The 24,882-nt window shown below is 36.9% G+C and overlaps 1 protein-coding gene across 3 annotated transcripts in view; it reads right to left on the bottom strand.

The window, feature by feature from the left end:
- Positions 1–24,882, bottom strand: part of ush1c (Usher syndrome 1C) — a 183,090-nt gene that overhangs the window by 61,460 nt on the left and 96,748 nt on the right. The window contains exons 17-19 of one of the 3 annotated variants that reach the window (XM_059975710.1): positions 24,366–24,482; positions 16,703–17,206; positions 14,811–14,927 (exon numbers count right to left, since the gene is read on the bottom strand). The exons of the other annotated variants lie outside the window; for them this stretch is intronic. Of the exons in view, the coding sequence (XP_059831693.1) occupies positions 14,811–14,927; positions 16,703–17,206; positions 24,366–24,482 (738 nt within the window). The remainder of the gene's footprint in view (positions 1–14,810; positions 14,928–16,702; positions 17,207–24,365; positions 24,483–24,882) is intronic. 3 annotated transcript variants of the gene reach the window in all.

Genomic DNA, 24,882 nt, shown 5'->3' with positions numbered 1-24,882 from the left:
AGCAAAATTAGCCTAATCACAGGACAATTTACAATGACCAATTAACCTACCAACTAGTACGTCAAGAGAATACCAGAAGGATACACACGTGGTCACAGGGAGAACATACAAACTCTTTACCAACAGTGGCAGGACTTGTACCCGGGTCGCTGGTACTGTGAAATATTCTGCTAACCACTACACCCCTACCATGTCACTCCATGATTTAATTAATGCATCTTTTGTGTGGATATATTATATTTTATAGCTGGCAATGATCCTATGACATTTTAATAGTCACCTCATTTAGAAGTGACAACTATTTTGCCTTCCTGCTGTAGAAAATATAGTCAAACTTTTGCCCTGGGAAACACAGCATCACTCATTGTTTGTGGCATCAGTGAGCTGGTAATTGCCTGAGGCACTCTTATTTTTTGGCACCGATCAGTAGTTGTTCAAGCCTGCAGTGTTTATGCGGCATTGCTCTTGTGAAGGAGATTGGCTGGAGTTCCAGTTCCAGCAGATGCCATAATAACTGTCACTGCTTCCCAGGGGAAACATAGTCTTCTTCATAGCACAGGCTTCCTATTATAAGCAAGAAATGTATTCCAATGCTTGCGATTGCCTAGAAGAGTGTGGGCAGGAAAACTAATTTTCAGGGGCTGCTGCTAGAAGTGATTTATAGTTCTTAAAACTAATTGGATAGAATGGATGAGACAGCAGGGCAGGCAGTTAATACAAATACAATGCAACATTAATATGGAACAGCAGGTATCATTAAATATATTACTAACAACAGTTCATGTTCTCCCCCGGTTACAAACACCAGACTATGGAACCCATACAAACAGATAAGTTTTTGGGTAACTGGTGGGATGGACTGGCTGGCTAATGTGGGTCTGCAGCCCCGTTCCACTAGGTGGGAGATGGGACATTTCTGCATGCTTTCTCAGCCCACGGCATTGCTTACCCATTCCACAAGAGCCATGATAACTGGGGTTGGGTTGAGTGGAGCAAAATCAGTTCAATCATAGGGTCAGTGAGGCCAGCTGGCCTCTACTCTCCCATGGCTTCTTGCATTCCCATTACAATTATTTCTATGAATTTCTCCCACATACTATTTTTGTTTATTTCCTACCTACAAGGATTTCAAGTTCTGAACAATTCTCAGAAATGGAGCCATGTTGTAACCTAGAGACTGACTGTAGCACTCAAAGCAGAATATTCTTGGGCATTGCCCTCATTTAACTCACCAAAACATGATTGTTTTCATTGAATTATTCACGAGTGTGAGGTTCTTGAGTTCAAAGTAAATTTATTATCAAACTATGTATACTGTATATCACCATATACAACCCTGAGATTAATTTCTGTGTGGTTATTCACAGACAATATGAGAAAAAGTAGCATCAATGAGCCCCCTCCCCAAACAGGACAGAATAATAACTAACCTGCAGAAGACAACAAACTGTGCAAATACAAAAATAAATAATAACAATAAATATTGAGAACATGAGATGAAGAGTCCTTGAAAGTGAGTTTATGGGTTATAGGAACAGTTCAGTGATGGGGTGAGTGAAGTTATTCTCTCTGATTCAAGAGCCTGATGACAGAGGGGTAATAATTGCTCCCAAATGATAAGGTCCTGCAAGAGGGGCTCAGTCAGATGGGATTCAAGATGAGGTAGGAAGTTGGATGGTGACTCCTACCATAGAACTTTATAAGAAGAGAGTTGAGCTTCAAATGGAACATAGTTTATTATTATCTTCTTCAATTGAAAATCAATTAATTAGGACTAGAGCTCAATTCTATATTCACAGTGATCAAACTGGTAAACTGTTAGCGAATCAATTAAAAGCTATTTCGACCAGGCGACAAATTATTAAAATTCGTAAACAAGATGGTAATTTAGCCACTGATCATAAAGAAATCAATAATACTTTTCAAGATTTTTATAAATCTTTATATCAATCAGAATTTGATGGTGATCTGTCCATGATGGATAATTTTTTTAACAATTTGAATATTCCTAAACTGACAGATGAAGATCGGAGCTTGTTTGATGCTCCTATCTCTATGGCCGAAATAGGTGAGGCTGTCTCATCAATGAATTCAGGGAAAGCTCCTGGCCCTGATGGTTATATTGTAGAATTTTTCAAAACTTTTTCTTCTTTGCTTTCCCCTTGGTTATGTGAAATCTTTAACGATGCATTTGCTAAGAAGAGATTACCTCAGTCTTTTTATGAAGCTACTATCTCTCTAATTCTTAAAAAAGATAAAGATCCTACTTTATGTACATCTTATCACCCTATATCATTATTAAATGTAGATTCTAAGATTCTTACAAAAATTTTAGCCACTAGATTAGAAAAGGTATTACCACAGATTATTTCAGAAGATCAAACTGGTTTCATTAAGAATCGGTATTCTTTTTTTAATGTTAGAAAATTGATTAATATAATTCATACTTCATCACCCACAGTCCCAGAATGTGTTATCTCATTAGATGCTGAAAAAGCCTTTGATAGAGTTGAATGGACATATTTATTTAATGCATTGAGAAATTTTAATTTTAGTCCTAATTTTATATCATGGATTAAACTAATATACTATAAACCTGTTGCTTCTGTTCTTACAAATAATTATAGATCCTCCTTTTTTCAATTATCTCGTGGTACGAGACAAGGTTGTCCTTTAAGTCCTTTATTATTTAATATTGCGTTAGAACCTTTAGCCATTGCTATTCGTGAATCTCCTAATATTTTTGGTATTACTCGTAATGAGAAATTATATAAATTATCACTCTATGCTGATGATTTGCTGTTATATATTTCTGATCTTGATAGATCTATTCCCACTATTTTATCCTTGTTGGCTCAATTTGGTAGTTTTTCTGGTTATAAATTAAACTTAGATAAGAGTGAATTATTCCCTTTAAATGTGCAAACTTTATTGAATGACAGGATTCCATTTAAAGTTGTTACTGATAATTTTACCTATTTAGGTATAAAAATTACCAAGAAATATAAAGATTTATTTAGACTGAATTTTTTACCTATGCTTCTTCAAATACAACATCTTACTACAAGATGGTCTCCCTTATTCTTATCATTAGTTGGTCAGATTAATGCTATTAAAATGATGATTTTACCGAAATTTTTATATTTATTTCAAGCCTTACCAATTTTTATTCCTAAATCCTTTTTTGACAACATTGATTCAAAAATTTCCTCATTTGTGTGGCAAAACAAAAACCCCAGGTTAAGTAAAAGGCAATTACAAAAATCTAAAAAAGATGGTGGTTTAGCTTTGCCTAACTTTAGATTTTATTATTGGGCGAATAATATTCGTAACCTAACGTATTGGAAATTAGATTTGGACTCATTATTGTGTCCGCAGTGGGTAAATTTGGAATGCAATGAAGTAAAGGGATATTCTTTATTCTCTGTTCTTGGTTCTTCTCTTCCTGCTGATTTAGTTAAATTTAATAAACAGATATCTAATCCTGTTATTAAACACACATTACGAATTTGGTTTCAATTTCGGAAATTTTTTACTTTGAAAAACTTTGTGCTTGATAGCCCTATTTTATTTAATTTTTTCTTTAAACCTTCCTTGACAGATCAAGCCTTTAGCATATGGAAAAGGAAAGGTATAAAATGTTTTCGTGACCTTTTTTTTGAAGGTACTTTGATGTCTTTTGACCAACTTTCCAATAAATTTGAATTACCTAAATCTAATTTCTTCAGATATTTACAAATCAGAAATTTTTTACATAAAGTTTTACCATCTTTTCCCAACTCAACTTCAACGGATTTCTCAGATTTGATTTTTACCTTAAATCCTTGTCAGAAGGGATTAGTTGCTTTTATTTACAACATGATTATGAAGATACAACCAGAGATGTCTGATAGAATTAAACAAAAATGGGAAAAAGAACTTCGATACAATATACCAACAGATAAATGGGAAAAAATTTTACAAATGGTTAATTCTTCTTCTATATGTGCTAAACATGCTTTAATACAATTTAAAATTGTACATAGAGCTTATATGTCTAAAGATAAACTTGCTCGATTTTATTCTCATATTAACCCTCAATGTGATAGATGTCATTCAGAAGTGGCTTCACTGACCCATATGTTTTGGTCATGTCCTACTTTACATAACTATTGGAAGGACATATTCGTTACCATTTCCTCAATTTGGAACATCGATTTACAACCTAACTTTATTACTGCAATCTTTGGTATACCAAATGAGGATGGTAATCAGTTTTCTCCTTCAATCAGACGAATGATTGCTTTTGTAACATTAATGGCCAGAAGGTCTATATTACAAAATTGGAAATAAGTAAACCCTCCTACCACGTCTCAGTGGCTTTTTCAAACTATTTCTTATCTGAGTTTGGAAAAAATTAGGAGCACTATTTTTGACTCGTCAATTAAATTTGAAGAAACTTGGGGACCGTTCATCCGACATTTTCATATGAATTAATTTGGCCTTTCCCAGACCTTCTCTTTGTTTATTCTTGTTCAGGTATGGAGTTCCGGAGTTCTTTGACACTATCATATACTTATAAACTGTTATTATTGCCCATGTTAGTTTTAGTTTAGTGTTTGTTTCATATATATATTTTCTTTCACACATTTCTAATTTTTTTTTCTTTTTCTTTTGATGATTAGTTTTGTTTTTTTTCATATATAATTATATAGACTTGATTGATTAATGTACTTTTTTGTTGTTGATGTTTAATAGGATATCATTATCCTATTATTAATGTAATCTTGTCTATTGTATTCATAACCTATTCATTATTATGTTATGTTTTTTTTATATTTATATGAAACTCATTAAAAAGATTGAAAAAGAAAGAAAGGAAGTTGGATGAGACATCGGCTTTGTGAGGGATCCAGAGGATGGTAGTCGATGGTTGTCTCTGACTGGAGGCTTGTGACAGGTGGAATGCCACAGGGATCTGTGCTAGGTCTGTTGTTGTTTGCCATCTATATCAATGATTTGGATGATAATTTGGTTAACTGGATCAGCAAATTTGCAGATGACACCAAGAATGCAGGTGTGGTGGACAGTGAGAAAAACTATCAGAGCCTGCAAAAGGATCTGGACCAGCTGGAAAAATGGCAGATGGAATTTAATGCAGTCAAGAGCAAACAGTTGCACTTCGGTAGGACAAACCAAAGTTGCTCTTGCACAGTAAACTGTAGGGCAATGATGAGTGCTATAGAACAAAGGGATCTGGGAATATAGATCTATAATTAGCATCACAGGTAGATTGGGTCGTAAAGAAAGCTTTGGCACATTTGCCTTCATAAATCAAAGTATGGAATACTGGAGATGGGAAGTTATGTTGAAATTGTATAAGACATTGCTGAGGCTGAAATTAGAGTATTGTGTGCAGTTTTGGTCATCTGCCTACTGTAAAGATGTAAATAAGGTTGAAAAAGTACAGAGAAAATTTACAAGGCTGTTGCTGGGACTGGATGACCTGAGTTCCAAGATCGCATAGGATAGGGTTTATTTTTTGGAACACAGAAGATAGAAGGGAGATTTGATAGAGGTATATAAACATATGAGGGGTATCGATAGGGTTGGTGTCAAAATGGTTATTGTGATGAGTCTGGTGTGTTAGTGTAGTGGGTAGTGCTTGCTGCTCTCACTTTCAGCATCCACCACTGGCTTGAAGTCTTGTGGAAAGAGTAAGTCCCTCCCTCCCATTACACAGCCTCTCCAAAAGCAAGCCTCATGAAGTGCCTCCTCACTGGTGACACACGGAACTGAACTCCTTTCAGACTCAGGCTGAACTACAGAGGACAGGGAGGAGGTCTGTTCCCTGTATACGTAGTACGCACATCCACCAGTTTGTGGACACACCCTGGTGTGCATGAACCAGAGTCCCAGCTATAGGTAAATAAGCCCCATTGCCTTGTGGGCAGTCTCGGGAGAGACTAGGGCTGCAGGAATAAACCCAACCAGGAAATCTAGAGTGGATCCCCTAAGGCGGCTGGGTCATTCAATGTCCTCCAGCAGTTCCTGCAGCCAAGCTGGTACCAAATGTATTGCTTCGTAAGCTTTCCTTTAGTTTACACTGGGGAGGCTGAGAGGGGGATCTTGCTGATTGGGATCTCAGGATCTACATACTTCCCACCCAAGGTTGTGAAGGTAATCACCATCATTACCCAAAGTCCTTCGAGATAGATAGATGCCAACCAACCAACCATAGATAGGGTAAATGTAAGCAGGCTTTTTCCACTGAGGTTGAGTGGGACTACAACTAGAGGTCATGGGGTAAGGGTGAAAGGTGAAGCATTTAAGGGGAATATGAGGGGAAACTTCTTCACAGAGGGTCCTGAGAGTGTGGAACAAACTGCCAGTGCAAATGGTGCATGTGAGCTTGATTTCAAAATTGAAGAGAAATTTGGATAGGGATATGGATGGGAAGGGTAAAGAGGACTATGCTCCCAGTGCAGCTCATTGGGAGTACGCAATCTAAAAGGTTCAGCATGGATTAGATGGGCCAAAGAGCCTGATGCTGTGCTGCAATTTTCACATGGAATTGGTTGCATTATACCTGTTCTTTTTCTGAGAGCACATTCTTTTAAAAAAAAATGGCACATTAGTGTACAGCAGAAGATTATGTTAAAGAGTTTAATATCCAGCACTCTCAGAGCACATAGCAGGCATAGTAACTAATAGAAATTGAATAACACTAAGCAACATTTCCAATGTTTTTTGCATTAAATAATTGCATTAGCTCTTACAGATTAACTGATTAAGTAAATATACATGAATGAAAATCTACCTCATACTAATCATATTACTTCCAACACTGATATTTGCACCAACTAAATCTATTAGTGGTTTTAAAATAATCAGCCATCTCCAATTAATATTGTGATTTTAGACTCTATCCAAACCTACTGATGCTTTTTCAAAGATCATCTAATAACTTGATATATGCCACTGACATTTAGCACATCTTTCCACTGAATTTTACATTTCATTCATCATATATTGTAAAAGAGGTATTATAATCACTAGTCTCCAGAGGCAGCTCATCTCAGGGAGATTAGACTACAAAGTATTTCTCATCGTTACTCAAGAGCAGGAAATTAAATGCAATTATTCTACAGTTCTTCAGTTTTAGGGCTAGCTTAAAGAATGGATTGTACTTTAATGCACAGATATTTGTTGACCCACAGAATTTAAGTACTAGTGGAATGGATATAGTATGACCAATAAAGATAAACTCAACAACTGTTTTGAATTAGACACATACATACATACAATGGAGAACCCATGCCAACCTTCTGAAAACCCTATTCCTAAGTAACCTCCAGAGTAGATCATGAATGATTAATACTCAAAGATGTCATGCTATCGTACACAACACCAGCAAACCAAGCAGCTGATATGATGAGGCACATTTTCCAATGACTCACCAGCAGGTGCTCCTCTAAATGCTGGTAATCATGGAATTCCCTTAACAACTTGGGTCTCTTTTTGATGCCTTCTGATTTGACATCAGTTGACCCAGATAAACTGTCCATGAAGGGAAGGAGTGGTGAGAGTGCTTTGTCTCATTGATACGCAAGTGAGATGGGGACAATGGGAAATGTTCTGATTTCAGATGGAATCACAGAGTATGGCATTAGTGTAGAGAAGTAGTGCTGAGGCAAAATCTCCTTCATGATTTTATTGAATGGCACAGTAGGCTTGAATGGCCTTCTCCTCATTCTATTTATTAAATTCTTGTGTTTTGTGAACCTGGGTAAAGGGTATTAGAGAACAGAGCCAAAAAGCTCAGGGGCAGAAAGATCCCGTGTCATGCATGGATCCAGCGTTCTCTTGGAAGTTTGTGCTTGGAAGGAACAGTGCACGCTCAATGACCTGTAAATAATGTGCTCAGGCAGCTAATGTGTCATTATAAAGTTTTTGCCCATTCACATAGACATTCAACCAAATTCATAAAACATAGAACAAGTACAGCACAGTTCAGGGTCTTTAGTTCATGATATTGTGCGAACCTTTTCACCTACTCTAAGATCAATTTAACTCTTCCCTCCCTCTTAGCCCTCCATTTTCCTTTCATCCATGTGCCTATCTAAAAGTCTCTTAAATGTCCCTAGGCCTCTTATCTTATACACACCTCTATCAAGTCTCTTCTCATTCTCCTTCACTCCAAAGAGAAAAGCCCTAGCTTACTCAAACTATCCTCATAACACGTGCTCTCTAATCCAGAAAGAGTCCTGGTAAAGCTTTTCTGCACACTCTCTAAAGCTTGCATATCCTTCCTATTATGAAGTGATCAGACCTGAACACATTAGTCCAAGCGTGACCTACCCAGAGTTTCATAGAGCTACAACATTACCTCATGTCTCTTGAATTCTATTCTCTAACTAATAAAAGCCTACACACCAAAAGCCTTCTTAACCACCCTATCAACTTGTGCTGTAACTTTGAGGGATCTATGGAAGTGGACCCCAAGATCCCTCTGTTCCTCTTCACCGCTAAGAATCCTGCCATTAACCCTGTACTCTGTCCTCAAGTTCAACTTGCCAAAGTGTACTGCTTCACAAGTTTCAGGATTGAACTCTATCTACCACTCTCAGCCCAGCTCTGAAACCTATCAATGTCCCATTGTAACCTATAGCAACCTTCTAAACTATGCATAACACCTTCAACCACCATGTCATCTGCAAATTGCTAACCCACCTTCCCAAGTCATTTATAAAAATCACAAAGAGCAGGGATCCAGAACAGATCCTGCGGAAGACCATTGGTTGCAGTCCTCTAGGCAGAATATTTTCCATCTAACACCTACCCTCAGCCTTCTGTGTGCAAGCCAATTCTGAATCCATGCTGCCAACTTTCACTGAATCCTATGCTTTATGATTTTCTGGATGAATCCTGAAATTTGAACATGGGGAACTAATCATGAAGAACCTTTTGAACATTTTATGAAAAGCCGTTCACACCTCATCCGCTGCTCTACATTCATCAATTTGTTTTGTCACTTGCTCAAAGCATTGTATCAGGCTCATGAGGTGCGGCCTGACCCTTACAAAGTTATGCTGACTATCCCTAATCAGACTATGCTTCTCCAAATGCTCATAAATCCTGTCCAATAGCTTTCCCACCACTGATGACTTACTGCTCTATCATTCCCAGGATTATCCCTATTACCTTTCTTGAACAAAGGAATAACATTTGCCACCCTCCAATCTTCTGGCACTACTTCTGTGGCCAGTGAGGATGCCAAAAATCATCATCAAAAATACAGTAATCTCTTCCTTAGCTTCTTGTAGTAAGCTGGAGTACACACTATCTGGCTAGAAAGACTTATCTATCTGAATGTATTTTCAGAAGTTCCAACACATCCTCTTTCTTAATGTCAATATGTTCCACATATTAGCCTTCTCTTTTTTTCACATTTGTCAAGATTCCTGCCTACCTTCAAACTCTTAAGAGCCCTATTTTACCCCTTGACCTTGGAGAAATGCTGCTTTGTTTGGCAATATTATTGTGTATGGTTGAATGACAATTTAACTTGAACTTTCATTGGTAAATACTGTAGGAAAGTATTCATTAAGGATCTTCCCTGCCAATGTTCCCTCTAATTTTTAATGACAAATATGCAGAAAAATCTGGTGCTGCACAATATTTTGCCCAGTGACAACACATACGCACTGAATTATTTTTTTAGAAAATAGCTAGCTGCTAGCAAAAGACTGTCAATAAGAATTTTGATATCCTCTGAGTTTGATCATTTTCACTCTTGTTCATCTGCACTCTCACAAAGCATACACAGTAGGCCTGTAGTGGATAATGAAGAATTTTATTTCCGGAGCTTTTGCACACCATCCATAGGTGACTTGCTTGCTAAATGATGTTTTTAAAAAGTCAAGTTTCCAAATATCACTCCATTTCTTCCCACTTTCAAATTCTCCAGCAATTTTACATCATGGCAATACATGCAGGTAACACTATTTTCCGTATTGAACATAAATATTTCTTGCATGTCCCTAAGCTGATGAGCTTTCTACTGTTTCATTAAGCCGTTCCACTTTAAATTAACTAAAAGTTATTTTGTGCTTCACACTTCTTGCTACTTTGAAATTTGACATAGTGAATCAATAATTTCTTCAATAAAAACAGTATAAATAAGAGTTCTAAAATCTGTAGAAAAACCATCGCAAACTCCACATTGTCAGCACCGTCCGCATCAGAAACGAGAAAAGGAAATGTGATTGTGCTTGATCATGAAATATACTTAACATGCTAATGAAGTAGAGGGTAACAATTTTTTGTGCTCAGTTTAAATTCCTTTATACACGAGTAGCAAAAGAGTGTGCACAGGCACGCTCACACACCTTACAATGAAAAATATCCCCTGCCTCCTCTGACTCCAGACACATTTCCTCCTTAATCCCTGATTGGTCCTAGCCTCACTTTATTCATGCTCCTTTTCTTCCTGTACATGTAGAATGCCTTGAGCTTTTCTTTCATCCTATTCGATCAGGCCTTCTCATGTCCATTCTTAAGCATCTTCCTGGCTACCTTGTCACTCTCAGGACCCCCATCTGTCCCTTACGGCTTAATACTGAAGTACTCTTCTTTCTCCCTCTTGACTAGATGTTCAACATCTGTTGTTAAACATGGTTCTTTACCCTACCATTTCTCCCTGCCTCAATGGGACAAATTTTTCCAGAACTTCATGCAAGTGCTTCCTAAACCACCTCCGGATTTGAAATGTGCACTTTCTTGAGTACGTGTTCTGAATTCATGGTCCCAAGTTCCTACCTCATAGTATATGCTGAACCATTTAAACTGTTTAGTCCTTTCAACCAGCATCCACACCATACCCCTCCATATCCCTTCCATCCATGTACCCATCCAAACTTCTCTTAAACTTTGAAATTGAAATTGCATCCACCACTTGTATTGGCAGCTTGTTCCATACCCTCACCACCCTCTGAATGAACTGAATGAAGAAGTTTCCCCCTCGTATTCCCCTTAAACATTTCACCTTTCACCCTTAACCCATGACTTCTATTTGTTGTCTCACCCAACCTCAGTGCAAAAAAACCTGCTTGCATTTACCCTGTCTATACCCTAATAATTTTGTATACCACTATCAAATCTCCCCTTAATCTTCTGTGTATTCGGGAATAAAGTCCTAACCTATTCAACCTTTCCCTAGAACTCAGATCTCCAGTACCACAACATCCTTGTATATGTTCTCTGTTCTCTTTAAATCTCTTTACATATTTCCTGTAGTTAGGTAACCCAAAAATGCACACAATACTCCAAATAAGGCCCCACTAATGTCTTATATAACTTCAACATAACATCTCAACTCTTGTACTCAATACTTTGATCAATGAAAGCCAACTCGCCTAGAGCTTTCTTTATGACCCTATCTTCATGTGAGGCCACTTTCAAGAAATCATGGACCTGTATTCCCAGATCCCTCTGTTCTACCATATGCCTTAGTGCTCACTGTGTAAGACCTATCTTGCTTGGTCCTCCCAAAGTGCAACAACTCACATGAATCTGTATTAAATTCCATCTGACATTTTTCAGCTGGTCCAGATCCTGCTGTGAGATTTCATAGTCTTCGTCACTGCCTACTACACCCTAAATCTTGGTGTCATCTTCAAATTTGCTGATCCAGTTAATGACATTATCACCCAAATCATGGATATATTTGATGAACAACAATGGACCCAGCACTGATCCCTGCGGCATTCCAATAGTCATAGGATGCAGAAAGAACAGTAGGACGGGAGCAGGCAACCAAAACTGTCTCATTTTGTTTGAGCTGGTCACAAAAAAACAATTCACACTCATTAAGATTCATAGAATTTTACTGGGCCTCTGTCGCTGATCATCACAAATCTATCACAATCTAAAAATAAAAGCCATCACAAAATATATATTCCAAACCAAATAAAATTTTGTAAGTAAAAACATTTGACACTGGATATAAACATGTTGATATGTACTCAGGCTCCAGCCTGGGAAATTTCATAAGTTAGCGATCCCAGCTCCATGTTATCTAAATTTTATGCAGAGCTTGTATCTGAGCTGGTGAGAGTTAGTGTGAAATTGAGTGATGATGTGTCTTCATTTGGTCAGGTTTCATTTTGTGGGAACCTGAAAGGGAAATGAAGTTTAAGCTAAAGGCTAAAATGGAAGGAGGTGCATGTTTGTACCATCTGCAGCTTGCATGTCACACAGAATGAAGAAGAAGTATTGTGCAAAACTGAAGATTAGTTGCGAGGATAGCATCACCTCCAATTGATTCATCTCATTTAGCAAAATAAGCTTCACTAACAGCCAATGTCCTCCAACATAAATAATGATAAATAATGTTGGCTTACTCTAAGGGTATGATGGAATATATTTATGCTAAGTATGAATCTGATCATTGAGAGTGTAGTCAGTGGAATAATGGAAATGATCATTATTTGACCCAGTGTTGCAGCTGATGGATAGAGTATTTGAAGATGCATTCATTGACCTTGTAAACATAACTGAATTTGTTACCGCACTGTCTATATGTTTGTGGTGTTACATCAATCAGATCCTTATTTTCAGATGTCTGGAACGCTGGACACTGTCAATCTCTTGTTATTTGGACCTCCTTCATCTGGGCTTTCCATAACCCTGGGATGTTATTCTCTTCCATATCATGCAATTCTTCACCTACTACCATTTACTTTCTACATGATTGACAGTCTTTGCTTCAGCCAGAGTGCACCTCCTCTTCAAGCAGTGGAGGCAAACTTTAAAAGAACAAGCTAGTTTTAAATTTGGCTAGCCACTCATGATGCTGGGTCTCAGCTGACAAGTGCTGTCAGTGAATATAATGAATTATGGTGGCTGGATCAAAGATAATTGGAAAGATTAGGTAGCTAAATGTTGGCAAGTTGCCTACATTACAATGAAAGCACATGCTAATTGATAAATTGATAAACCTGTGCTTGTTTTTCACAGATGTTGAATTTACCATCTCTGATCTCCAGTGAGCTAGATCTATCTTCCAAATAGTTTAATCCTCATTATTTTAGAAAGTACAATTTTTTGGATGTCCTTATATTTTTAGAAAGATGTAATACACGATTTAAAAATAGGAATTATTACATCACTGTTCCCTCTTGCTATTATTTCCAACTACTTTGTGATCAAGCCTGCCCAAGTACAATATGACAATCAACTAAATATTGATAATATCCTGACAGTTCAGTTGCCATACTTAGTTGCAAGCATATTTTCATTACAACTCTCTTAAATTTAACATAGAAGCCATAAACACCAGACAAATAACTAGCAATTGTTCAAAAAAGTAGTGTCTGGAACGTAATCCTGTCTCGAAGTTCTATAACCGTGATCAATTATAAAGATAAAGGCTGACAGAGAAACCTTCACTGCAATCAATGAGCACTTGAGGAGTCGTAGTTTAAGTGATGTGGTGTGATGGATATTCACTCTCCAGGTCCTGAGGGGATTATTGCTAACCTTAACTTTCTAGCACAGAAGCATGACCTTTCCAAAGGGTCAGAGTTGTTTGTGACAAAGTTAAACTTTTGACCAATATTCCTTGCTCAGCTTCTTGTTGTAAACAAGTAAACAACAAGGTTTTTTTTTGCCCATGTTTAATCAACGTAAAACAATGGGGTTGTGTTAATTATCCTATATCAAACCAGACAATATTGGCTAAGTTATTTGCACCATTGTGACTGAGTTCGAAGAAGCTTGGAGACATGACTGGTTTTGTCACTTAGTACATTGAACATGGTGACAGGTGTTAGTTAATCTAATAATATTTGGGATACTTGTGCATTCAGAGTCAGCCCTCACCACATTAATTTTGGATGTGTGAGATCTGCTCCCCAAAAGCTTTTGAACCATCTGTGTGAACTACTTTGCTCCAGCAAAAAAAATCACATGCAGAATAATAAACGCAAGAAATTCTGCAGACGCTGGAAGTCCAAAGCAACACACACAAGATGCTGGAGGAACTTAACAGGCCAGGCAGAATTATGTGCAGATAATGTCAACATGTAGAAAACAGCATAAATGTTAGAAAGCTTTGGGAATTGTTAGGAATGAGAAGGATAATGACAGGAGATAAGGTGACAGAAAGAACAGCTAGAGTAAATTTTACTTTGATCTTCAGAAATATGTAATTAATAACCACTTGGCATCCACAAGAATAGGTCTGGAAGTAAATTCCATTTCCATAATGTAACTTAGATTATGAATATTAAGCGATATGTAAGTTAACTAAAGTTAAATCCTTCACTTGTTCATAACCAAGATCTATCCAAAATCTTGGAAGAAAACTAGATGGTTTCTAACAACTGTCTTGCACTTAAATATAAAAAAAATCAAAGACCAAAATTACACATATGCCAGATTTAACAGATGTCTTGCAATCTGTGATCATATTAAGTATTAGTTACTCTTCTAGCCTGTGAATCCAACTTTCTTCCAGCAGCTTTCAACATCTGTCTTTCAATCATTCTTAGCCCTTTTATGATTATAGTGTCTTTTGCTTTGTTCTGGCCAAGCTATCCAACATAAGTAGCATACAATGGCCACTGCACCTAATACAGTTGACAATTCTATTTGACTGGTGAAAGCTTTTTGGCACAAATACAGACCATGACAATATAGAGAAATAGTTTCATATGAAAGTTATCCCAACTCTAAATTCCATCACACAAAAATTACAAATTACTTTAAGTACAGAGAATGTCAAAAGTATGCACCAATGCAGATAAATAAGATTAAAATAAACTTACCAGGTCAGATTTAACCCATGTCTTTTTTATAAGGCTAGGGCTAGGAGGCAACATGACTGGCTTGGAAGCCAAAGGCCCCAGTGGTCGTTTTTGCATAGGTGGGCTTGGGGCAAGTTGCTGAAGTTATGTGCATGATGAACAGCCATCCATGATAGTTGGAAGGGGAAAGCACAATTTACATGTAAGTAAAAATGTAGGTATCTCATTTTGATAAGTGACACTTGTTGAATGCAATGTTACTCAAAAACATATTCATCTAAGAAATGCACCCTTTCACTTTTCATATTAAATTTTAAAACATTTTAATATATTTTCTTAAAAGAATGTTTCTAAAGATGACCTTGAAATGTAAAGCAGTACATCATTTAGTTGTTTATAGAAATGATAAAAAAAAATCAGGCAATTACATTTTTAATGTTTGGAAATAAACCTAAATTTGTTTTGTACCATAAAAAACTAATACTGAAATGCAACTCAATGGAAAATAACTCAGTTGAACAGTAGCTCAATTACAATTGTGTTTTTTTTGCAAAAAAAAAGCATTATTAATAAATGTTTTCCTATCCTGCCAATGCATGGATATTTTAAAGTAATATGACAATAAAGTGGCATGTATATCTCAGAATCTACTCAAATGTAGGTCCAATACAGAATAGGGAAAATGCTCTCTCTAATCAGTGTTGAAAAGGAAAAAATGTCATATTGGGTATGAATCAATTAACCATTTATCTGCTCTCCAAAAATCATGGTATATCTTCTAATATTGGACAATTGCAGTTTATTATACTGACATAAATCCAACACTAAAGCTAAGAAAATCCACAGTCTTGCTGATTACTACACACTATAGTTTTCTCACATACCAATGGAGCATTGGATGCTGATGAAATTTTGCTAGCATGAGATGTGTTCCTCATAACCTGAGCATGTAAAGACAGAATTTCAATCAACATTCTTAAGAACTTGTGTATGAACACTGGCGACAAATCACCCCAAACACATGCCGTTTTCAAAGGCAAATAACATGCTAGGCACATCTGACCAGATGTAACAAAAGGTAGAGCTCAGTTAACCATTTCTAGCATTATAAACTAATATGTATATTTCAAATCATGGCTGCTAACTTTGTTGAGTTTTACCTTTTGTACTGCCAGTCACGCTATATTGGGAAACAAATGTTCACTTTCATCAAAGCAAAATTCACACTTCACTAAAGACAATCTTTATCAAGAAAGTCAATTCACAATCTGTAATAACTAAAATTATTTTCAATATTACCATGCTGTACAATATCAGAAAGAACTCAAATGTTTCAAATAAACTAAATATGAATTGCAGACTTCTGTTCTGCAGTTCTGACTACAACAGCTCCAAAAATGCAGTGCTCAGTAGTAAAGTGATATAACAATTCTGAATTGTAGATTAAGATACTAAATTTGGGTTTGTACCTGCAGCATTCTGTTTTAAAGCTGAGAATTTTAACTTCAGCTCATTTGAATCATAGCATTGTGTATTTTAATAACACCTCATAGGCCTGATTTTATTCTCATAAATAAATGAATATGTTGTTAAAAAAAAGATCACTCCCTACTTGTACATAGTTTTCTCCCTTTCTTGTTCTTTCTTTCCTCTCTTTGCTATAAGTTATACCTCAGATAAATATTTTGTGGAGATTTGTGGCAAGTATGACTATATGATATATATGTACAATATCTGAAATGCATCTTATGGAAATGTTTGATGAACAATAAAAAAATAAATGACAAAAGAAAGGCAAATGAACACAGTGTGCATTACAATGAAGTGGATATTTTAAGACTGGAAATATAGACGAAAATACATTCCAAAGGAGGTGGCAAAACAAATGAAACAAACTTCATGACAATCAATACCTTATGACTGGTTGGATATGAACTTTCCCCTATCCGGTTGTAAATAGGACTGTACTCAGCTTTTGAACCAAACTTCTGTGCCTCCCAGTCACGACCTGAGTCCAGGTCCGGGTGTGAGTAATAGTTTGAGTTACTCTCTCGTACATCTTGAATGGCACCTTGGGAACGAGTAAAGGCAATGGGATGAATGGGCACTGAAGGGGGGATTGGTGTTGGTGGCAGAGGGGGTGGAACTGATGACACCTTTGAGCCAGCGTGGGATGTTTTTGGATGATGTGGTGGAGGCGGAGCAGGCTTTTTCCGTGCTGTTGCGATTGTCGGCGATGGCATCTTGGACGGATGTGGGGATGGAGCGAAGTGAGGCGCTGGTGGAGGAGGTGCTATCCGCTTTGCTGACTGGTCAAGCTGATCTAAGTTGATGTCATCAAGATCTGTAGTATGTAGTTGGAGACCACCGGGGAAAGTCCGCACGGACACAGGAGGGGGTTGCAGTGCGGTTGACCCCTGTTAGTGGACAACAGGACTTCTTTCAAAAATTTACAAATTTCACGTGAAAAGCAAACAATAAAATCTTCACTCCAAATGTATCTGCAACTGATACTTTTAATATTTAGTCCATCATACATTTAAGCTGCTTTGATAATTATTGTAGGAAAACCTTCTCCAAAATCTAAGGCTTGTAATTACTGTAGCACAGGAACATATTCTGAAAATAAAATCATTCTAATCAGGCTCAGTTTGAAAGAAAACAGAAAATGCTGGAAATACTCAGCTAGCCAGAGTATCTCTGGAAAGAGAAATACGGATAACATTTTAGATCAAAGATCCTTTTAAAGAAATCTGATGAAATTTGTGCTTTGAACTTACTGAGTACTTCCTGCAACTTCTGATTTTATTTCAAATTTCCAGCGTCTTCAATTTTTTGTTTCTCAGCTCGAAAGAATTCATCTGCCTCCAAAGGTTCGATAACAATAACTTTTTAAGCAAAGTCAAAAAATGTATCAAACTTATATGAGTTGTAAAATTCACAAACTTAAAGAAGTGATGAAGTTAGAGCTGAATACATCTGCAACAGTATTCTTAATGATAATGACTACACTGGAAAAATTTTTAAAAACTACCAAGGTAAACAATTCGCTTTGCAAATTTACAAACAGCGGAAGAAATCTATCTCATTATTGGCTCTGAAATAATTATGAGAATTAACTGCTAGTTGTAACCATCACTGCCACAGAGAGAGCGGTAGATTAAAGGACAGAAGCCCTTGGAGTTGGATTAAATAAAGGAAATTATGCAGGTTCAGTACTGGAGTTGGTGAGGAGGGCAGTTGAATGGGGAGGAAAGAGCATTATGTTCTTTAAGATGGATTCATGCTGATTGATGAACACCTCACATAATTGAGGTGACAGTAGATCAAACAAGGGAGAGGAGTACCAAATGATGCTTAGAAACAAATTCTAGGAAAATTTTGGAATTGTCTGCCATATTGGCAGAAGAGAATGCAAATGAATCTATCAGCCAGATCTAATCAAATAAAACAAAAACATTGAGAGCAGATATCTTGCCCTGAATAAGTAAAGATGAGCAATAATACCAGGGATAAAATGCAAATAAAGATAACCTAGATTTTGGTGAGAATAGGGACATCTGAGACAAGAGTATGATGAATGTCTCATGGCACACAGGTGCAAAACAACTATTATTTCCAACAAGAGAGAGTCTGACAACCTCTCAATTACATTAAATGGCATTAACACAAAATAATCTTGTAATAACTCTGGAGTCATTATTGACAAGAAATTGACCAGTATATATATACAATGGCAACAAACTCAGTTCAGAGATAGGGTACCCTGCACAACAGATCACTTCCTGATTCCCTGAAACATAGTCATCCTTGTTTCAATCTGGTTCCAACAACATAATACCATAAAATATAGGAGTAGAATTAGGTCATTTGGCCCATCTAGTCTGCTTCGCCATTTCATCATGGCTGATCCATTTTCCCTCTCTACCCTAGTCTCCTGCCTTACCCTGTATCCCTTCATGCCCTGTCCAATCAAGAATCTATCACCATCTGCCTTAAATATACATAAAATCCTGGCATTCACAGCTGCCCATGGCAACAAATTTCACAGATTCACCACTCCCTAGCTAAAGAAATTCCTCCAGGACACCCCTCTATTCTGAGGCTGTGTTCTCTGGTCTTAGACACTCTTACCATAGTAAACAACCTCTCCACATCCACTCTATCGATGCCTTTCACCATTCCATATGTTTCAACGAGGTCACCCCTCATTCTTCTGAATGCCAGTGAATACAGTCCCAGAGACATAAAATGCTCTTCATATGACAAGCCATTTAATTTTGGAATCATACTCCTCTGAACCCTCTGCAGTTTCAGCACATCCTTTCTAAGATAAGGTGCCCAAAACTCCAAGTGAGGCCTCACCAGTGCTTTATAATCTCAACATTAAATCCTTACTTTTATATTCTAGACCTTTTGAAATGAATGCTAATATTGCATTTGCCTTCCTCACCACAGACTCAACCTGCGCATTAACCTTTGAGAAATCCTGCACAAAGATTCCCAAGTCCCTTTGCACCTTAGTTTTTTTTTTAAATTTTCCCTCCATTTAGAAAATATTCAACCTTTTCAATTCTTCTACCATACATATCCTGACACTATATTCCATCTGCCACTTCCTTGCTCATTCTTCTAATCTGTTTAAATCCTTTTGTAGCCTCTCTACTTCCTCAAAATTACCTGCCCTTCCACCTATCTTCATATTATCTGCAAACTTTTCAAGAAAGCTATCAATTTCATCATCCAAATCATTGACATATAACATAAAAAGAATTGGTCCCAACCCAGACCCTATGAAACACCACTAGTCACTGTCAGCCAGCCAGAAAAGGCTCCCTTTATTCCCACTCTTTGCCTCCTGGCAAGCAAACACTGCCTTATCCATTCTAGAATCTTTTCTGTAATACCATGGGCTCATAGCAGCCTCACATGTGGCACCCTTTCCAAGAACAGAACATCAACTGATTCCCCTTTGCTGGTTATTTCTTTAAAGAATACTAACAGATTTGTCAGGCAAGATTTTACCTTGAGGAAACCATGCTGACTACAACCTATGTTATCATGTGCCACCAAATACCCGGAAACCACAACCTTAACAATTGACTCCAACATCTTCCTAACCACTGAGATCAGACTAACTGGCCTATCATTTCACTTCTTCTGCTTCTTTCACTTCTTGGAGTGACATTTGCAATTTTCCAGTCTTTCTGAACCATTTAAGATCTAGTGATTCTTGAAAGATCATTCCTAATGTTTCCTCAGTGCCTTTAGCCACCTCTCTCAGAACCCTGCAATGTTCACCATCTGGTCCGGTGACTTATCCACCTTCAGACATTTCAGTTTCCCAAGAACTTTCTTCCTAGTAATGATAACATTGCACACTTCATGCCCCCTAACATCTGGAACTTCCATCATACTCTGCTGATATCTTACACAGAGAAGACTGATGCAAAATATTTATTCAAAATACTTATTCAGTTTGTCTGCTATTTCTTTGTCCCTCATTACTACCTCTCCAGCATCATTTTCTAGCTGTCCGAAATTCACTTTCGCCTGTCTTTTACACTTAATTTATCCAAAGCAACTTCTGGTATCCTCTTCAATATTATTGGCTAGCTTACTAACATATTCCATTTTTTCCTTCTTAATAACTTTTTTAGTTGTCTTCTGTTATTTTTTAAAAGCTTCCCAATCCTCTAACTTCTCACTAAGTTTTGCTCTATTATATGCCCTCTCTTTACTTTATTGTCACCAAACAATTGATAGTTTGGCTTGTATGTTGACTTTGACTTCTCTTGTTAGCTACATTTGTGTCATCCTGCCTTTAGAGTACTTCTTCCTCTTTGGGATATATATATCCTGTGCATCCTGAATTGCTTCCAGAAATTCCAGCCACAGCTGTGCTGCTGTCATCCCTGTAAGTGTTCATTTCCAATCAATTCTGGCCAGCTCTTCTCTCATGCCTCTGTAATTCCCTGAACTCCAGTGTATTACTGATACATCTCCTTTAGCTCCTCCTTCTTCGATTTCGGGGTGAATTCGATTATATCATGATTACTTTCCTCAAGGGTTCTTTTACCTCAAGCTCTCTAATCAATTCTGGTTCATTGCACAACACCAAATCCAGAATAGCTGATCCTCTAGTGGGCTCAACCACTAGCTGCTCTAAAACGCCATCTCATAGGCATACTAGAAATTCTCCCTCTTGGAATCCAGCACCAACATGACTTTCTCAATCTACCTGAATATTGAAATCCCCCATGACTATTATAACCTTGACCTTTAGGCATGCATTTTCTATCTCCTGTTGTAATTTGTAGATCACATCCTTACTGCTGTTTGGGGGTCTGTATATAACTCTCAACAGGGTCTTTTTACCTCTAATCACAATAATTCAACACCTCCCAACCTTATGTCACCTGTTTCTAATGATCTAATTTCATTTTGCAACCAAGAGACACGCCACCACCTCACCCTTCTTGCCTGTCCTTTTGATTTAACATGTATCCATGGACATTAAAATTCCAGCTATAATCTTTTAGCCATGATTTAATGATGCCTACAACATCATACATGTCAATCCCTAACAGTGCTACAAGTTCATCTAGTTATTCAATATACTGTGAGCATTCAAATACGACACCTTCAGTCCTGTATTCACCCCTTTCAATTATATCCGCCTTTTATGCTGCAAGTCATCATGCTGACTGCAATTTTGCCCTATTATTAGCCTCTCCTTGCTAGGATCCTCACTACACATTGCCTTTGTTTGTAAACCACCTACCTCATCTTCAGTACTATCACTCTGTTTCCCATCCCCCAGCCAAATTAGTTTAAACCCACTGAACAACTCTCGCCAACCTGCCCACAAGGGTATTGGACTCCTTTGGGCTCAGGTGTAACCATTCTTTTTGTATAGGTCATACCTTTCCCAGAAGAGATTCTAATGATCAAGAAATCTGAACCCCCTTCCTCTGCACCAGTTTCTCAGCCACACATTCACCTGCAAAGTCATCTTATTCTTGCCCTCACTGGCATATGGCACAGGCAGCAATCCGGAGATTCCTACCTTGGAGGTCTTGTTTCACAGCTTCCTACCAAGCTCCCTAAAATCTCTCCTCAGGACTTCCTCACCTTGTCTACCTATGTCATTGGTGTCAATATGACACATCTGTGACAAAGCTGTAGACTGCAAGAAAACCACATACATATTTTTAAGTAGCTAAGCTGAAAACTTTGGGACAAACAGTGCAGTTAAAGCTGCCAAACACAAAATGTTTCTGACATTAACAAATATTCAGAAACATTTAAGAAAAATGTACAAATATTTGCACTATGTAAGCATTTTAAGGACCTTAAAATATTTACAAAGCCCATCTATAGCCAACAATTTAAAAAAAAAACACGATATGCAGCTCTTGCAGCAGTTTGCTTTAGATTTGAATAAATGGGGAAGCAGTCCCTTGTACCTTCCTGCATCTGGCATAAACTTTCATGGCAAATTCATTACATTATTGTTGGATAAAATTCCCAATTGCCATTCGCACATAATATTTTATAAGTTCAGCAATGGAGGAGATACAGAAAAAAAAGCAACAGTAATTTCCTCATGTTGTTGTTTACTCGGCTTCTAATCTAGAAAGTCTGAGCTAACATGGAATAAGGTCAGTCCTCCCATTATTGGCTCACATCAAAAAATAATTTAATTATTTAACAATTCTTTATTTCACTAAATAAACCCATAGTCCGTTGGTGCTTTCAATGACTTCATTGAATGTGATTGCTATTTTAATGTTATAGTTAAAATTTATAGTTAAAACCTGCAGGCTTCTTTCAAAACCTGGGTTCCGGTTCATTTTAATTTCCTATATAACATTTTTTTCTTACTAAGCCAGTTATCAATTTTAAATATAATTTTAAAATTCTATGCCAGTTTGCAAGTTAATAGTTTCTTTTTCAATTTAATCAACGCAGATTATTCCATTCATGGAACATTTCAAGATGAAGTTTATTTCTAAAGTCTAAATTGTCAAATTAAATTCTGAACAGCAGTTTGCCCTGTACAGATGCTTACATAAGTCTGCTTTCTAAATCCTTTTAATCTTAGTACATACTCTTTCCATCACTTTTGTATTTCTAAGTCAGTTGCCTGTGCATTCTGCTCCAGAACTTCTGACCCTATAATTAGCAATTTTATCCATCTGTTATCTTTAGCAAACAGCAACATTTTGGAAGCTTTCTGGAATGTCATCTGCTGCATTATTTTGAATCATTTCCTCTTCAAACAATTCAATGAGTCAAGTAAGCCTGGAACCTGTGCTGACTAATCAGTATTATACACTTAGTTTCAAGCTATTCTCTCATTCTGTGCTTTATTGGTCACTTCATTATGTTTCTTACCACCAATGCTCATAATTTCAAGAAGACATTACTTCTTCATTCCTAAATTAAAGTCACTAGTTAGTTTGCTGTCAATTTTTACTATTTTCCCAATTACTTAATGTATGAAACAGCATCTCTGTTTTGACTTCACTTGATTCTTTCAGTACGTACAGATGTATATTTACCGTGCAAGGGATTTTAACCTTATTGTATTTGGTTAGCTTGTTTCCTGTCTTTATTGAAAAGCCATATACTGTACACTTATTTCAAAATCTCAAACTTTAATCTCATTATCTGATGTTCTGTCTGAAATGTCTTCCTGGAAAAGGGAATTATTTGATATCACTGTCAATCTGCCATTGCTGCTTGTGATTTTTATCTTTCTTTTGAGCATGCTCCTCTTCACATCCTGATTCTAATCTTTTGTGTTGAGAACCACAAAATCTTCCCATGAAAATTTAACATCACTATTTACTTTTCAAATTATTTTGACTTTCCTCTTAACCTTTGCATACGCTTGTCATGTTTTGCTCTGCCATTGCCATGTATTTTCCTTATTTAATGATCAAATTTCCTTCTGTTTATTCATGCATACACTAAGCAGGATATAAAGTACTTTCTTGAAACACTGCCAAGGTCATTGTCATTGTATTTGCAACCCCTCTAGACAACTTTTCTTCAATCTATTATCCTGGTCTTCATTTTATTTTTCATTTTTTAATAGATTCATTTTATTTCTACCTTCACACATGTTATAATCTTATTGTCCAGATTTCCCCTACTTTCCTTTGGCTATCTACTCTATTTCATTTATCATCAATATGTCTAATCACAAATCACCCCTCACTGGGCATCCTTGCTGGAAACCTGAAATTCCTTACAGCAGTTCCATTCTCTAATCACAATCAACTACCCTAGTAAGCAGGTCCTGAACTGTAGGTAAAATTATGAAAAATATAAATAAATCTTTTTTGCATATAACATGTAAGATCACTGTATACCTGAAAATTCAAAATCAAGAAATAAAGGTATTTTGAGATTTTCAATTGTTGTCACTTGCAATAGTTTTATTGACAGGACATCACCACAAGACTGCTGTCATTAGTCATAAAATAATTTTTCCCATTACTGAAAATGGTAACAATATGCAGTGGATAGATTTCTGAATTCCTGGATAGCTTGCACAACTGTTACCTCAAGGGATTCATTCTCTGCTGAAGAGATCTGCTCTAACCGAGTCTGGCACAGCTTCTCCACCCAATGCTGAACTTTTGCAGATTCTTCCAAATCTTCCCGTTCTGTTTCAGAAACCTGAAGCAATGCACCAATAACTTAGCTCAGTCAAAATACTACAACAGATTGGCATGTATGTAAAAGTTCTCATTTTGTGGTCAACATTACTGAATGGAGATACCAAATTCGGTCAACTACTTTTTAAAATTTTCCCCAGTGTCTATGGAAAAAGAAACTTATTCCATCTTACTTAATTTAATTGAAAAGTTATTATTCTAACAATCAGTAGCCAATATTTTAAAGATTCTGTGGCCCAGTTAGTTTTCTGAAATCGTAAACTTTAGTATTTGCTAAGAGTATTGTCTTGTCTGTGCTCCTTCCCTGCAAATGTGTGTAAGTCCCCCAATCCTTTATCCCAAGGGGTATTACTTGGTAAGTATGACAGTAAGCAATAGCAGACCATTCAGTGCTATAGCCA

The sequence above is a fragment of the Hypanus sabinus genome, chromosome 7 (assembly GCF_030144855.1).
Source record: "Hypanus sabinus isolate sHypSab1 chromosome 7, sHypSab1.hap1, whole genome shotgun sequence".
NCBI classification, from domain to species: Eukaryota; Metazoa; Chordata; class Chondrichthyes; order Myliobatiformes; family Dasyatidae; genus Hypanus; species Hypanus sabinus.
The sequence above is the reverse complement of the archived record's forward strand: the minus strand, read 5'-3'. Positions and strand labels throughout refer to the sequence as shown.